This window comes from Protopterus annectens, chromosome 9.part0, assembly GCF_019279795.1.
Source record: "Protopterus annectens isolate FY-2018-M chromosome 9.part0, PAN1.0, whole genome shotgun sequence".
Classification (NCBI taxonomy): Eukaryota; Metazoa; Chordata; order Ceratodontiformes; family Protopteridae; genus Protopterus; species Protopterus annectens.
In genome coordinates this window covers 643,393,402-643,407,093 of record NC_056743.1, presented here as the reverse complement: position 1 = coordinate 643,407,093, position 13,692 = coordinate 643,393,402, and the positions used below count along the sequence as shown (strand labels likewise).

The window sequence follows — 13,692 nt, the reverse complement described above, 5'->3', positions numbered from 1 at the left end:
CAATTCTTGGCTGGGGTGCTTTCTGTGTGGCGTTTGCATGTCCTCCCTGTGTCCCTCCCGGGTGCTACGGTTTCCTCCTACATTCCAAAGACAGCCCACAAGTGGATTGGACACTCTCAATTGGCCCTATGTGTGTGTGTGTGCTTTCTGTGAAAGGTTGGGCGCTGGGCTGGCAACTCAACACTATAAAACTCCACTGCCAATCGTTCTGTGGACCGTTGTTCCACTGGGGCAACCCCTAACGGGAAAAGCCAAAAGGAGAAGAAGAAGAAGAAGAAGAAGAATGACTTACTACTGAGAATTTAAATTTCAATACAAAACAATTAGCAACCAGTGAGAACCAGTAAACTAATTATAGTAAAAAAAAAAAAAGATCATTAATTTGATACTAAAATCAGTGCAAGCAGTATCAATACATTCAATATTAAGCATTTTTATCAAAGGTCTTTTAGACAGGTGAGTAGTTTAAGGGAAGAAACTTTGCAAACTGATACTAATGTGATTATTGTCAACAGCCAAAGAATGGGGAGAGGAAGGGAATTTTGTTGTCAAATTATCATAAGGGGCAGGCAACAGCAGATATACTGGGTTTAAGAACACATCTGCAACAGGGAATGAAAACACTTGGCTGTCTTTCTCTGACTTGTAGAACTATTAAAATGCAACAGTAATTTAAAAAATCACAGCAAACAGCAATTTTGGAATTCACAGGCCCTTAGCTCAGAATTGATTGGTCTGGAAATGACTTAATACAAAGACAAGTCCTGAACAAGCCTGACTTACACTAAGTACACAAGAATGACAGTTAGGACCACTTAAAACAGCAAAAATGCAATACAACAATGTACTAAAATCACTAATATAGGCTTAAAGACATTAGCTAAAGCAGATAGACTGCTAAAATTAATTTAAAATCAGATTGAGAAATTAAAACACTTTCCTGTCTTTCTCTGACTTGTAGAACTATTAAAATGCAATGTGGGATTTGATGCAATGGCCTAGGTCCATTTTAAATTGTATTTTGATTATACACATAGGTTCATAGGTTCATAGGTTTATACTAGGCTATCTGCCCGAGGGCACTTACAAGCCTAGCCCATAGTTTTGTGGCTTACGCCACCCCTTTAGTATGGGGAACTATACCCATTATTTTGCTGTGCCTCTGTCGAGCAGTGACACTGAGGTAATCCCTGGGGTATATCTGCGATCTCCCATCCATTGGTCAAGATTTCTCTTGAACAAGGCCAGCGAGGTGCTCTGCCTCACATATACCGGGATTTTGTTCCACAGCATAGGGAGTCTTTGGGTGATGAATCTATCCCTCCAGCATGTCCTATTAATAGCCGTGTCGAGGTTTAAGTCTCCCGCCCTTGTGGCTCTGACGGATCTAGATTTATTGAGGTGAAGCATATTCATCAAATCTGGGTTTGACATGGCCTTGTATGTCAGGCACAGGTCACCTCTGAGCAAGCGGTGGCGACTGAATAGAGCTGAAGTTCTTTCAGTCGGGCAGCATAGGACAGATTTTTGAGACCCTTTATCCTTTTGGTGAGGAACTTTTGTGGCCTCTCCAGCTGCTGCAAGTGTCGGGTCAGATACATTCTGAATGGGGCATTGTACTCAATCACTGGTCTGATGAGTGATGAGTATAGGGAAACTATGACCTCCCTTGATCTAGATGTGAATCCCTTCATGATAAGGTGGGCAGTGTAGAAGGTCTTCCTAACTACTTTAGCTACATGGGTGTCGAATGACAGGCTACTGTCAACCTGGGTCCCCAGGTCCCTAATAACTTCTTCTGTGCTCAGTGGATTGCCACCTATATGGTAGCTAGGGGTAACCTTGTTTTTCCCGAAGGGTATGACTATGCATTTTTTGGCATTTAACTTTAGGCCATGGCTCTGGCACCAGTTATCCGTTTCTGTGAGACCCTTCTGAAGGATATCTGTGTCAGATGTGTTTTCGACTACGGTGCCCAGTTTGCAGTCATCTGCAAACTTTGTCAGCCACAACCCTCCTGTGTTTGCTTGTACTTCGGAAAAGTAGATGCCAAACAAGAGTGGGCCCAGGACTGAGCCCTGTGGGACACCACTTGTGACAGGCTTAGAGTCTGACATGGTGCCAGCAACTCTGACCCTGTGGGTTCTGTCACTCAGCCAGTTTGCAACCCATCTTGTGATGTATGGGTTAACATTTAAGCTGATGAGTTTTTCAATGATACCCGAGTGGGGTATTGTATCGAAGGCTTGCGCCAGATCGAGGTAGGCTGTATGGACTGCCTTTCCCTCATCAATGGCTTTGGTGACTGTTTCGAAAAAGTCAACCAAGTTTAAAAGGCATGATCTGCCTTTGACAAAGCCAAACTGGGTTGGATCCAAAGTCTGCAAATTCCCTATGTCTTTATTTATGAGATCCATTATGATCCTCTCCATGGCTTTGCAGATAAGGCTTGTCAAGCTAATGGGCCGGTAATTTCCAGGGTCGGTGGAGGCACCGCCTTTATGAAGTGGGACCACTGTCGCAGTGCGCCACTCCTGGGTGCGTATCCAGAGGTGAGACTATGATTAAACAGCTGTCCTAGCTGTGGGTTTAATTCCTCGTTGAGTTCGTGGAGCACACAGCCGGGGACACCATCAGGTCCCATGGATGCTGTGTTTTTTGCTTTGGAGAGAGCAGTTCTCACTTGAGCGTTAGAGATGTTTGGGGGGCTGCAATCGTTTGGTATAGATATCTCTCCTTTTGGGGGGAGGGGGGGGAGAGAAGTTTGCACTGAACCTGTCAGCCAGTATGTTGGCAATGTCTGTAGGATCAGTAATCTTCACATCATTTTGAACTAGTTCTGAGCATATCTGGGAGTTTCCTCCCAGGTTTCTAACATAGCTAAAGAAGGCCTTATGATTGTCTTTTGAGTCTTTAGCTATTTTTCTCTCAAAGTTTGCTTTGGATGATTTTATGAGAGCTCTTAGTCATTTACTTGTAGTGATCAAAGGTGTCTTACCTTTTAAGGATTTTGCTCTATCTTGTAGTAGCTTCCTCCTTTTGTTGTAGAGTTTGTTTATGGCTGGGGTCCACCAGACTGGACGCTTGCCTTTGGTACAAAGAGTCTTTGTTTTGCTTGGGATTGCCTTATCCATGCAGTCCTGTAGGTGCTGGTAGAAGGCATTTGTAAGTGATTCAGCGGCTTGGGTACTGTTTTCCGCCGGCTCGGGGGCCTTAAAGGAGACCACACTAGTCTTTAGAAGTGTGAAGTCGGCTTTCGAGAAGTTCTTTACTGTGGTCTTTTTTATTTCAGGTGGGGGTGGGATGAGGACCTCCAGCAAGATTAGTTTGTGATCTGATCTCACCAGTGAGAGGTATACTTCCGATGTTGAACATTGTGCTCCCATGTTCGTGATGATGAGATCAAGTATGTTTTCTCCTCTTGTGGGGATGGTGACCAGTTGTTCCATGGCGTTTGAGTTTATGAATTCCAGGAACTTTTGGGCTAGGGTGTTTGGGCTTGAGTAGTGTTCCCAGTCTATATTAGGGTAATTGAAGTCACCTAGTATGATGGTGTTTGGAGATACATTTATCCCTCCAGTGTTTTCAGGAAAGCCATGTGAGGTTCCTGAGTTTGTGAGGGTGGCCTGTAACATGCTACAATTTGCAGAGCAGTCTTGCCTATGGTTAATTGCACCTGAATGGTCTCCGATGCATCGTGCGTTGCCACCAATCTTGAGGTGTGGGTGTCCTTGATGAATATGGATACCCCCCCTCCTTTCTTGGTATTGTCCGGATTTTGGGGCCGGAACGCATGATATGAGGTCAAACCTGATAGTGCTGGGGTGCTCTCAGGAGCCGTGAACCAGGTTTCTGTCACAGCACAGACATCGATGTTCTCCATACTGAGAAGGGCCTCGAGTGCGTGCATTTTGAGATTGAGACTTCTGGCATTGAGCAGCATTACCCTTAGTTTTTTTCCATTTTTGTGTTCTAGGGTGGTAGGTTTAGAATTTGAGCCTTGCCTAAAAAGGCACTATGGGGTGGCAAGAGCCTTTGCCAATATCCGGAATCCCAGGGTGACAGGTGCAAGCCGTCCCTTGCGAAGCAGCGTGGCTTGTCCAGCATGTCATCCCAGGCAGACAGACATTGGATCCCCTTTGAATGACACCAGAGTTTAAGCCAATTGTTAAAGCTGATCATCTTATCTCTGTATTGTGGTATCATTCTTGGTGAAGGTAGGATACTGCTCAAGGTCAGGGTCATACCTGCCTGGGCTACATAATCAGAGAGCTCCTCAATGTCTCTTTTCATGTAGTCCAAGGAGGTACGTCTCAGGTCGTTTACACCAGCGTGGACAATGACTGAGTCGTATTTGTACCTGCTGTTGAGAGACCTGAGTGCTTGCGTTATGTGGCGGATTCTAGCGCCCGACAGGCAGCTTACTGTAACCCTCTCCTTACTCAGTCTGGTGAGCGGGACGTCAGTGTGTCTGACTATGGAGTTACCAATGACTAGTGTGTTTGGCATTATGTTTGGCCTTAAGGGCTGTGACTGTTTGACACTCTGACTGTGAGGTCTATGTGTTGCAGGTGTTGTGTTCTGAGGTGGTAGTTGTTTGGGTGTCTGCTTTGGTGGCCTCTGCTGTTTTGGTAGATTTTTGATCAGAGCCTCCGAGTATGTCTTTGTGTGTTTATGTGTATGATTTGAGGTTGTGATGGTACTATGTGAGACTGGGTCTATAGTGTGTGTGGTAACCTTCTCCTCCTGTCTGGTCTTGCCAGTCCTATGTTGAGAGAGCTCAGCCTCCAGTTTGGCCGTATAGTTGCATCTCTCGCATGTATTTGTGTTTTGTGGGAGGAGGAGAGGGTTGTCTGTGTACATGAGGCAATTGTAACATTGCCTCAATATTCCCAGGTTCACCAGCTGAGCAGGAGAGGACACTAGCAACTGATCCCTCGACATGCTAGAAGGAATAGACAAAAAACTTAAAAAGAGATTCCGGGGGATGTGGGTGACCGAGAAATGGGGTTAGCCTTTTTGGGGTACTATCTATAACAAGAGTGCTGTATCAAGGTGATAAGTACTGTAGAAGCAAGTGCTAGGTTTAACAGATAAAGAATAGTCTACTCGGAGTCAGGTAGAGATGATCTTTTTAGTTATAGGATATGCTGATTAGATCAGTAGTATAGTTCGAGGAAGGTAGTTTATTACTTTAATTTAGATTTGGTGACTTACACTATACATAAATCTGTATCTGCTATGCATAAGAATGGTGATCAAATTGTAGTGCATTGAGCATGCTGATTATCCTCACATATTTGAAAAACAACAAACCAGTTAAGTGCCAGAATGGTGTGTGACCAGACCTTAACAAATGTTAAGCAGCCACTATGTAACTTGTTAAGGTTGAGTCCACATTAGGCACTAAAATCTGCCTGTACTGAATAGCAAATGACAGAGGCAGAACAAAACATTTGTTTCTTCCTGCTGTCCATGCAGTTAACATGTCCTTCTTCTTCTTCTTCTTCTTTCGGCTTTTCCCGGTTAGGGGTCGCCACAGCGGATCACCGTCCGCTCCTGATTGGCAGTGGAGTTTTACAGTGTCGAGTTGCCAGCCCGGCGCCCAACCTTCCACAGAAGGCACACACATGCACAGACTCACACCTAGGGCCAATTTAGTGTGTCCAATCCACCTACAGCATGTCTTTGGGATGTGGGAGGAAACCGGAGCACCCGGAGGAAACCCACGCGACCACAGGGAGGACATGCAGATTCCGCACAGAAGGCACCCCAGCCGAGGATCGAACCGGAGAACCTCTTGCTGTGAGGCGGCAATGCTAACCGCTGCACCACCGTGGCCGCCCTATGCAGTTAACATGTCCTTAACTTCCTGAAAAAAAAATTAAGAGAGTTGCTAGAATAACAGGAATGTGTGTTCGCCTGCATAGTCTGATGAATGCAAATGCTGAAACTCAAATGTTTGTCATTATTTAGTGATAGCAGTCCTCAGTGGTTCATCTGAAAACTAAAGACTTTTTGAGGAACAGACCAAAAATATGAAGCAATAATCTGAATGTCCTACAAAAATCTAAACAGTTGACAGATATGGAAGGAAGTGTAAATGTAATGGACTGAGTTACACTATCTTTCTGATACCACTAAGTGTTTTACAGCTCTGAAAGCCAGGAAAACAATAAGTAATTTTTTTCCCCTTTAACTAGTAGTGCATAGTGCATGGAGCAGATAAAGCTCCATGCACTACAAAGAATTATTATTGTCTCACAGATCATAAGCCCTTATTATGTGTTCTCAATATAGATGCCAAGATCCACCTCTTGAGCTTCAATCTTGAGGTGAATTCCTTGGCATCCATGTCTCAATCATATAATAAATGGGTTACGATCGGCGGCCCAATCATAATCCTCCATGTTTTGCTTCACATTTAGTCTGTGTTAAGAAAACTGTTCTCTGTGCATTAGTACACCAATCCTGTGTTTAAACATGAATAAATAGGTGTTAACCATCCCTTATCAAACTCATATTTAATCATACTAAAGGTACCCAATCTCCAAAGGTGAATTCCTTGGCATTCATGTCTCAATCACATAATAAATGGGTTACGATCGGAGGCCCTCTTCTCCACACTAATGCTGACGTTTCAGTCATTCAATTATCCATGCCTAAAAACCTTCAGTGTTCAACTCTTTTTTCACACTTATTATTTCTTTAATATAACGAGACTCGCATAATATATACAGAAACACAATTTCTTTAATGGTCATGAGCCACATTGGTCTTGGGATACCTGTTATGCATTTTATGTTAAAAACATTGGGGACACCCAACCATATAGTATCGACTTGCTGGATAACAATACTGCAAAGTACTTAAGATTTCAACATCCCAGTGAGCCCTTAAAACACTTTTTGCTTTATGACAAAGAAAACATTGTCTCTTCTTGAATGACTTCTGGTTAAAGATATACCCAGTATCCATGCTTATCTAGAGTGAAACACTGCCTGTTTCCTTACACTGCAGGTACAGCTTCAGTTTTCAGAGTTGATCACAAACACATGTAAAACTAAATGAGGCATTTCTACTCAGACTGTCAGTTCATTTTTTTCATTGTCATTCCATAAAATACACATCTTCTGAAGACTTTTGCCATGCTGCATATTAACTGCATTATATAAACTGTGACACAAGCACCGTAATATTCTGAGACAGAATCAAATTTTTGTGGTTGCTATGCAAAAAAATTCATAGTTTAGAAAAAATGTGACACTTTTCTCATATGAATACATAGAGGCGATTCCTCAAGATTAACAGAAGGGACAGCAGCATTTTTTCTTACCTATTATTTCATCGAATGTTGCCTGCAGGTCTTTTATATCTTTAACAACGTACACATGTTTTTCACTATTCTTTTTTGATCCCAGAGAGTTAACTTCATCTGGGTCTACTTCTCCCACTCCAAAAACATACACATCTGTATAAAAAAGAAACATTAACAAATCAAAAGGAAATAGTTATTTTAGTTGAATGTCATTTCATCATTACTTATCCACTTCTCATTCTATAAGCCTTTAAATCTACATAATCTTTATGCATTTATTCTATTGTGATATGGTAAGCAAAAAAAAATACACTGAACCCACAGACATTGCCAACATTCTAGCTGACAGGTTCAGCGCAAACTCCCCCTCCCCACCAAAAGGGCAAATATCTATCCCAGCAGAGTGCTGCCCCCCTGACATCTCAGATGCTCAGGTAAGAGCCGCCCTCTCCAAAGCAAAAAACACAGCATCAGTGGGACCAGACGGTGTCCCGGGCTGCATCCTACATGAACTCCAAGAAGAGCTAAACCCAAACATAAAACTACTGTTCAATCTCAGCCTTACTACAGGATATGTGCCCAAAGAGTGGCGTACAGCAACAGTGGTCCCTCTCCATAAAGGTGGTGCCTCAACGGATCCTGGAAACTATCGCCCCATAAGCCTGACTAGCTTGGTCTGCAAAGCTATGGAAAGGATCATCATGGACCTCATAAATAAAGATATTGGGGACCTACAGACACTGGATCCTACCCAGTTTGGCTTTGTTAAGGGCAGATCCTGCCTCTTAAACCTGGTTGATTTCTCTGAAACAGTCACCAAGGCCATTGACGAGGGGAAGGTGGTCCACACAGCCTACCTGGAACTCGCAAAAGCCTTTGATACAATACCCCACTTGGGCATTATAGATAAGCTCACCAGCTTAAATATACACCCCTATGTCACTAGATGGATTGCAAACTGGCTCAAGGACAGAACCCACATGGTTAGAATTGCTGGAGCCATGTCAGACTCCAAACCAGTTACAAGTGGTGTCCCACAAGGCTCAGTCCTGGGACCTCTCTTGTTCGGTATATATTTCTCGGAGGTACAGGCCAACACGGAAGGACTGTGGCTGACCAAGTTCGCAGATGACTGCAAACTGGGCGCCATAATCAACTCTCCAGCCGACACAAGCATCCTCCAAAAGGGCCCCATAGAAACAGACAACTGGTGCCAGAACCATGGCCTCAAGCTAAATGCCAAAAAGTGTACAGTCATTCCCTTTGGCAAAAACAAAGTGCCCACAAGTTACCACATAGGTGGTAATCCATTAAGTACAGAAGAAGTAATTAGGGACCTGGGGACCCAAGTTGATAGCAATCTCTCATTTGACAACCACGTGGCCAAAGTGGTTAGAAAAACATTTTATATAGCCCACCTAATCATGAAGGGATTCACATCTAGATCAGGGGAGGTCATCGTGCCTCTTTACTCATCCCTCATCAGGCCCATAATTGAGTACAATGCTCCTTTTGGGATGTACCTTACCAGACACCTGCAGCAACTGGAAAGACCCCAAAAGTACCTCACCAAGAGGATCAAAGGGCTCAAACAGATGTCATATGCTGCCCGGTTAAAGAAACTCCAGCTCTACTCAGTGGCATACCGCCTGTTCAGAGGCGATCTGTGCCTGACGTATAAAGCCATGTCCAACCCGGAATTAATGGACATGCTGCACCTCAGAAACTCCAAATCCCATCGAGCTACGCGCTCGAGAGACTTGAACCTCAGCACTGAAATAAATTGGACATGCTGGAGGGACAGATTCATAACCCAGAGGCTCCCTTCACTCTGGAATAAAATCTCAGTCCAGGTTAGGCAGAGTCCCTCACTGACTCTCTTCAAGAGGAATCTTGATGAGTGGATGGGAGATCGTAGGTTTACCCCGGGTATCACTTCTGTGTCACTGTTAGACAGAGGCACAGTATACTAACCTCGAAAAAGAGCATAGCAAAATAAATTTAAAACGGGTGGCGAAAGCCAAACACATTCTGGCTAGGCTTATAAATGCTCTAGGGCAGATAGCCTAGTATGAACCTATGAACCTATGAGACAAAACATACCCATATTAGAAGAGAATAAAATGAACTGTGCATAACATAAATTTAATAGTGATTACATAATGAATAAGAAATTAAGTTTAGCAAGCAAACTTAGCACAATAGTAGATTTCCAAAACCATAACTGTAGATTTTTGAAAGATCACTGCTGCAGTAGCCTAAGATATATGGGTTATATCCTGCTTAGGATACAATAGCTGACTAGCTTCCAAAGCTTAATGGCACATTCCACACACCCTGAACATTACAAGCTGGTGCAAATCAGGGAGACAAACAGGGCTTTGGGTGATAAAACCTTCAGAGCTTTCATGTCAACTGAAAGAGGGAGGATAGAGCCCTGAAAGAGGATAATACTAAGTAAAAATCCAAGTACTCACCCAGCCATGCAAAAAAAGAAAAACAAATAAAAATAAGGGGGGTGGAAGAAGTGAGGGAGTGGCGATTGCAGTAGTGATCATTTCAACATCTACTGTCAAAGTAAGTTTACACAACTGTAAGTTCATCATTCATCATTAATCACTGCTGCAGGAGCCTAAACTATGTGGATAGAATATCAAAGCTTAAAGAAAGAGAGAAGAGGAAGGATGCGGGTCCAGGAGACCTTGAAGAACAGTCCAAGCAAAGCCAGCTCTAGACCTGCAAACAAAGTACAGGTTGTAATGCTTTGTAAAAGTATGTAGAGGGGTCCAAGTAGCTGCCTCTAGAATACTTCTAGAGTCCAACACTTTCTAAAAAGCCACTGAAGAAGCCAAGGCTCTAGTAAAGTGTGACTTGACCCTGCTTGGAATTGACTTATTATGGTCTGAAAAACAAAAGGAAATGGATGGGGAAAACCATTTGGAAATTGTATTTTGGCACTAGTTGTCATTCTTCCTTACCTTCATAAGAAATGAACAACTGATCAGAATTTTTAAAGGTTTTAATTCTGTCAAGATCATATCTGAGTGGTCTTTGGACATCCAGAGTATGAAGAATCCTTTCATCCTTATTTGTTGGTGATGAAAAGATGACAGGGAGAATGACAGCTTGGCTCAAAGTAAACTTAGATACCACTTTAGGCATAAATGAAGGATTCATTCTCAAGGAAACCTTATCCTGGAGTTAAATGAGATAAAGTTGACCTTCCATAAGAGCTTGCAACTCAGGCACTCATCTTGTAAAAGTCAATGCAATCTGCAACACTGTTTTCCATATTAAGAACCTTAAGACAGTATGATGAGCTGGTTCAAATGCAACAAGAGTTAGTTTTGTCAAAACAGAATTAAGATCCCACGGAATAGCCATTTGTTTTTCTAAGGTGGATGGGGATGCAAAGTACCGTTGTGTAAGTAATACTTATTCATAATAGTTAGTGTTTAAATTACTCACTGCTGCAGTAGCCTATGGGTTGTATCCTGCCAAGGAAACAACTGTCCAGCTTCTAAAAGTTTTCATTCCTACCAACACTGTCACTCTGGCTGCTTATAGGTGAAGTATTTTTGGAGGGAGCTATATAAACTGCCAGAATAACTAAAACCTTCAGGACTTTCTTATCACTAAACAAAACATTCAGAACTCATCCCGAATAAAAGAAGATATAAATAAAAGTTAACATTGTATCCCACAAGAATTATAAATAAAAAGGGGGTGGGTGGTGGGTATGTGTGGCTACTACAGCAGTGAAGAAATTGAACACCTGCTGTTATGGGTAACTTCAACTGACCCAACTGAATCCAGAATCATCTAGCAAGAGTAAACTTGCAGCCAATCACAATACCATATAAAAATCAAATTCAAAGACAACTATATCAAAGAAGTTGAAATCCACCTCAACCATGAACAATTTGAGGGATAGTGGGTGAGTGTTGCCAATGAGGCAGTGAGGAATTCACAAAGTAAGTAGTACTTATGCAACTGTACTATATTCATCATTCCCACTACCTCAGAGGTATTTTGGGTAGATTCCCAAAGCTTACCTTAGCTGGGATGTGGAAGGATAAGGATCCAGGAGCCCCTGGAAAATGCTCCTAGCAAAGCCTGCTCTGGACCTTGAAAAGGAATCCAGTTTGTAGTGCTTTGTGAAGGTATGAACAGAGGATCAGGTTGTTGCCACTAGAAAATTTTGAGAGTCCACTCCTTTCCAATATACCATCAAAGATAATACGGCCCTAATCAAGTGAGTCTTCACTTCCCTGGAAGAGATTTTCCATGGTGGTTATGATCCAAAACAGGTGACCGGGTTGAGCAAAAGAAGAACAGGTAAGAGATCATTGAGGTAGTACAGTGTGTGGGCACTATATGAAGGTGAACAGGTTATGATTAAATAATGGTGGAGGATAGATAAGAAGCAGAACTGATGTTATTTTATTGGTGGTAGATTTGTTTACCCAGGCATCTGACTAATCAAAGCACTAGAAAATAAAATTCAGTTGATATTTATGAGGTGCTCCAGTTAATTTCCATTTCTTGGTTGTTAGGATAAATTACAGGCTTGCTCTTAACACATTTTCAGTCAGTCAGTTTACAGGGATTCTTCTTGTGGTCCTTCACAAGGATTTTAATGAGCCTCTTTTGAACCTGTTGTCCAGGGAACATTTCATCAGACATTGGATTTAATATCACCAGAGAATCAGTCATGTATTGATGGCCCTAAAAACTGCTATAGTTGACTATAATGCATAAGCTTCAATGTTAGTTTTCAAACGGCATTGTTTGATAGATGTGAAAAATGACAAAACACAAGTTCCAGCAGAACAAATTTAGGATGCAGAACAGTTAATAAAGATATTAACTTCATATAGTGTTAAGTAAGTTTCAGCTTAGATTAGTGTGAATTTAACCATTCTGCCTGTTGGCAATCTAATACCTGCTGTGCATAATAAATCATAAAAATATGTCAGACATTATCATAATTTATTCTGGTAATATAATTTCCCTTAGCTAAATAATCTAGTCATATTTCAGCTGTAATTGCTCTGCCCCCAAATGCACTCATAATTTAAATGAAAATAAGTCATACCACTAATGTCTATTTAAGTGACTATAAAATGAATAAGTACAGAATGTGTTTGCAAAAGACAAGAATATGATAGGATGCCAGTAGTGTATAAACTGTTCTCGTATGCTCTAAATAACAACTGCAGGCTCTGTTCTAATACAATTAACATAAAAATGAAGGTGCCTACAGAGTTATATAGCTGCAATATTGTTCTGCTTCCTGTACTTATTGCATCTATGATGACAGTGTACATTATCCTTCTGTACAGGCAGTTAATAAACTGCACAAACTTCCGTTAAATAATAACTAATCATCTATATCCTTTCATTAAAGGAAATAAAAAGAGGAGTACTCATGTTCTGAGATTGTTTCCACTACAGCACAAAGTCCTGTCATTCTGAATAAGATGACCTGTCTAACAGAAAATTAATGAATGAAATACATACACTGCATAAGGAAGTTACACACAGAAGAACCTCTGCACATACCTACAGCTGACATAGATAATTACTCATCATGCCCGAAATATAAAACCATGCCGCAGTACTGGTTATGGCACTGTACAAGAAAATATATAAAAATATCATTTGTCTGTGCGTGAAGTAAGGCACTTTTCAAACCATGCTAATGTGGTAGCCATCTTTGTGATGCTATTCAATAAATCTTATCAAACATTGTAGGTCTGCAAATATTCAGCAGCCCACTGACACTTTAAATATAGTGGGAAGGTATCACTGGAGCAAATACCTTCTTCCAAACAAGTTCACAGGTGAGAAACTAAAGGAAATGGTGTGTGTGTGTGTGTGTGTGTGTGTGTGTGTGTGTGTGTGATGACATAACTATAATGGAAGTGCAGCAGTGGAAAACACATTTCAAGTGTCGAATACTAGAACCCAACATGCACAATTCTCTCGGCTTCCTTGCACATTATTAAAATGTAAATATGACAGCCCTCCCCATCCCAATTCTGCAAATGAACATAGATTTAATGCACACATTAAGTAACAGCTCTCCTGTTATCTAAAACCCGTCTGATTATTTTTTTCTTATATATTTTTGGTATCTTTTCATATTTTTCCTCTTCCTAAATCATATTTAAACTTTGATGGAAGGAGTATTTTATATCAAAATACAATATTAACTACATACAGCTTTTATTAAAAGAAGTACTTTAAACTTTAATGTACATCAAACACAATGGCCATTTTACAAGCAGTATAAGGCATTCAAGTGTGAGCATTGTTCAGAACTACTGGATTCCCTTAATGGAGGTTATGAGGCAAAATCCACAATTTGC

At 41.6% G+C, this 13,692-nt stretch overlaps 1 protein-coding gene across 1 annotated transcript in view; it reads right to left on the bottom strand.

Annotated features, from left to right (window-relative positions):
* CFB (complement factor B) overlaps positions 1-13,692 on the bottom strand; it is a 2,501,566-nt gene that overhangs the window by 1,140,650 nt on the left and 1,347,224 nt on the right. The window contains exon 12 of the mRNA XM_044082138.1: positions 7,337-7,471. Within this exon, the coding sequence (XP_043938073.1) occupies positions 7,337-7,471 (135 nt within the window). The remainder of the gene's footprint in view (positions 1-7,336; positions 7,472-13,692) is intronic.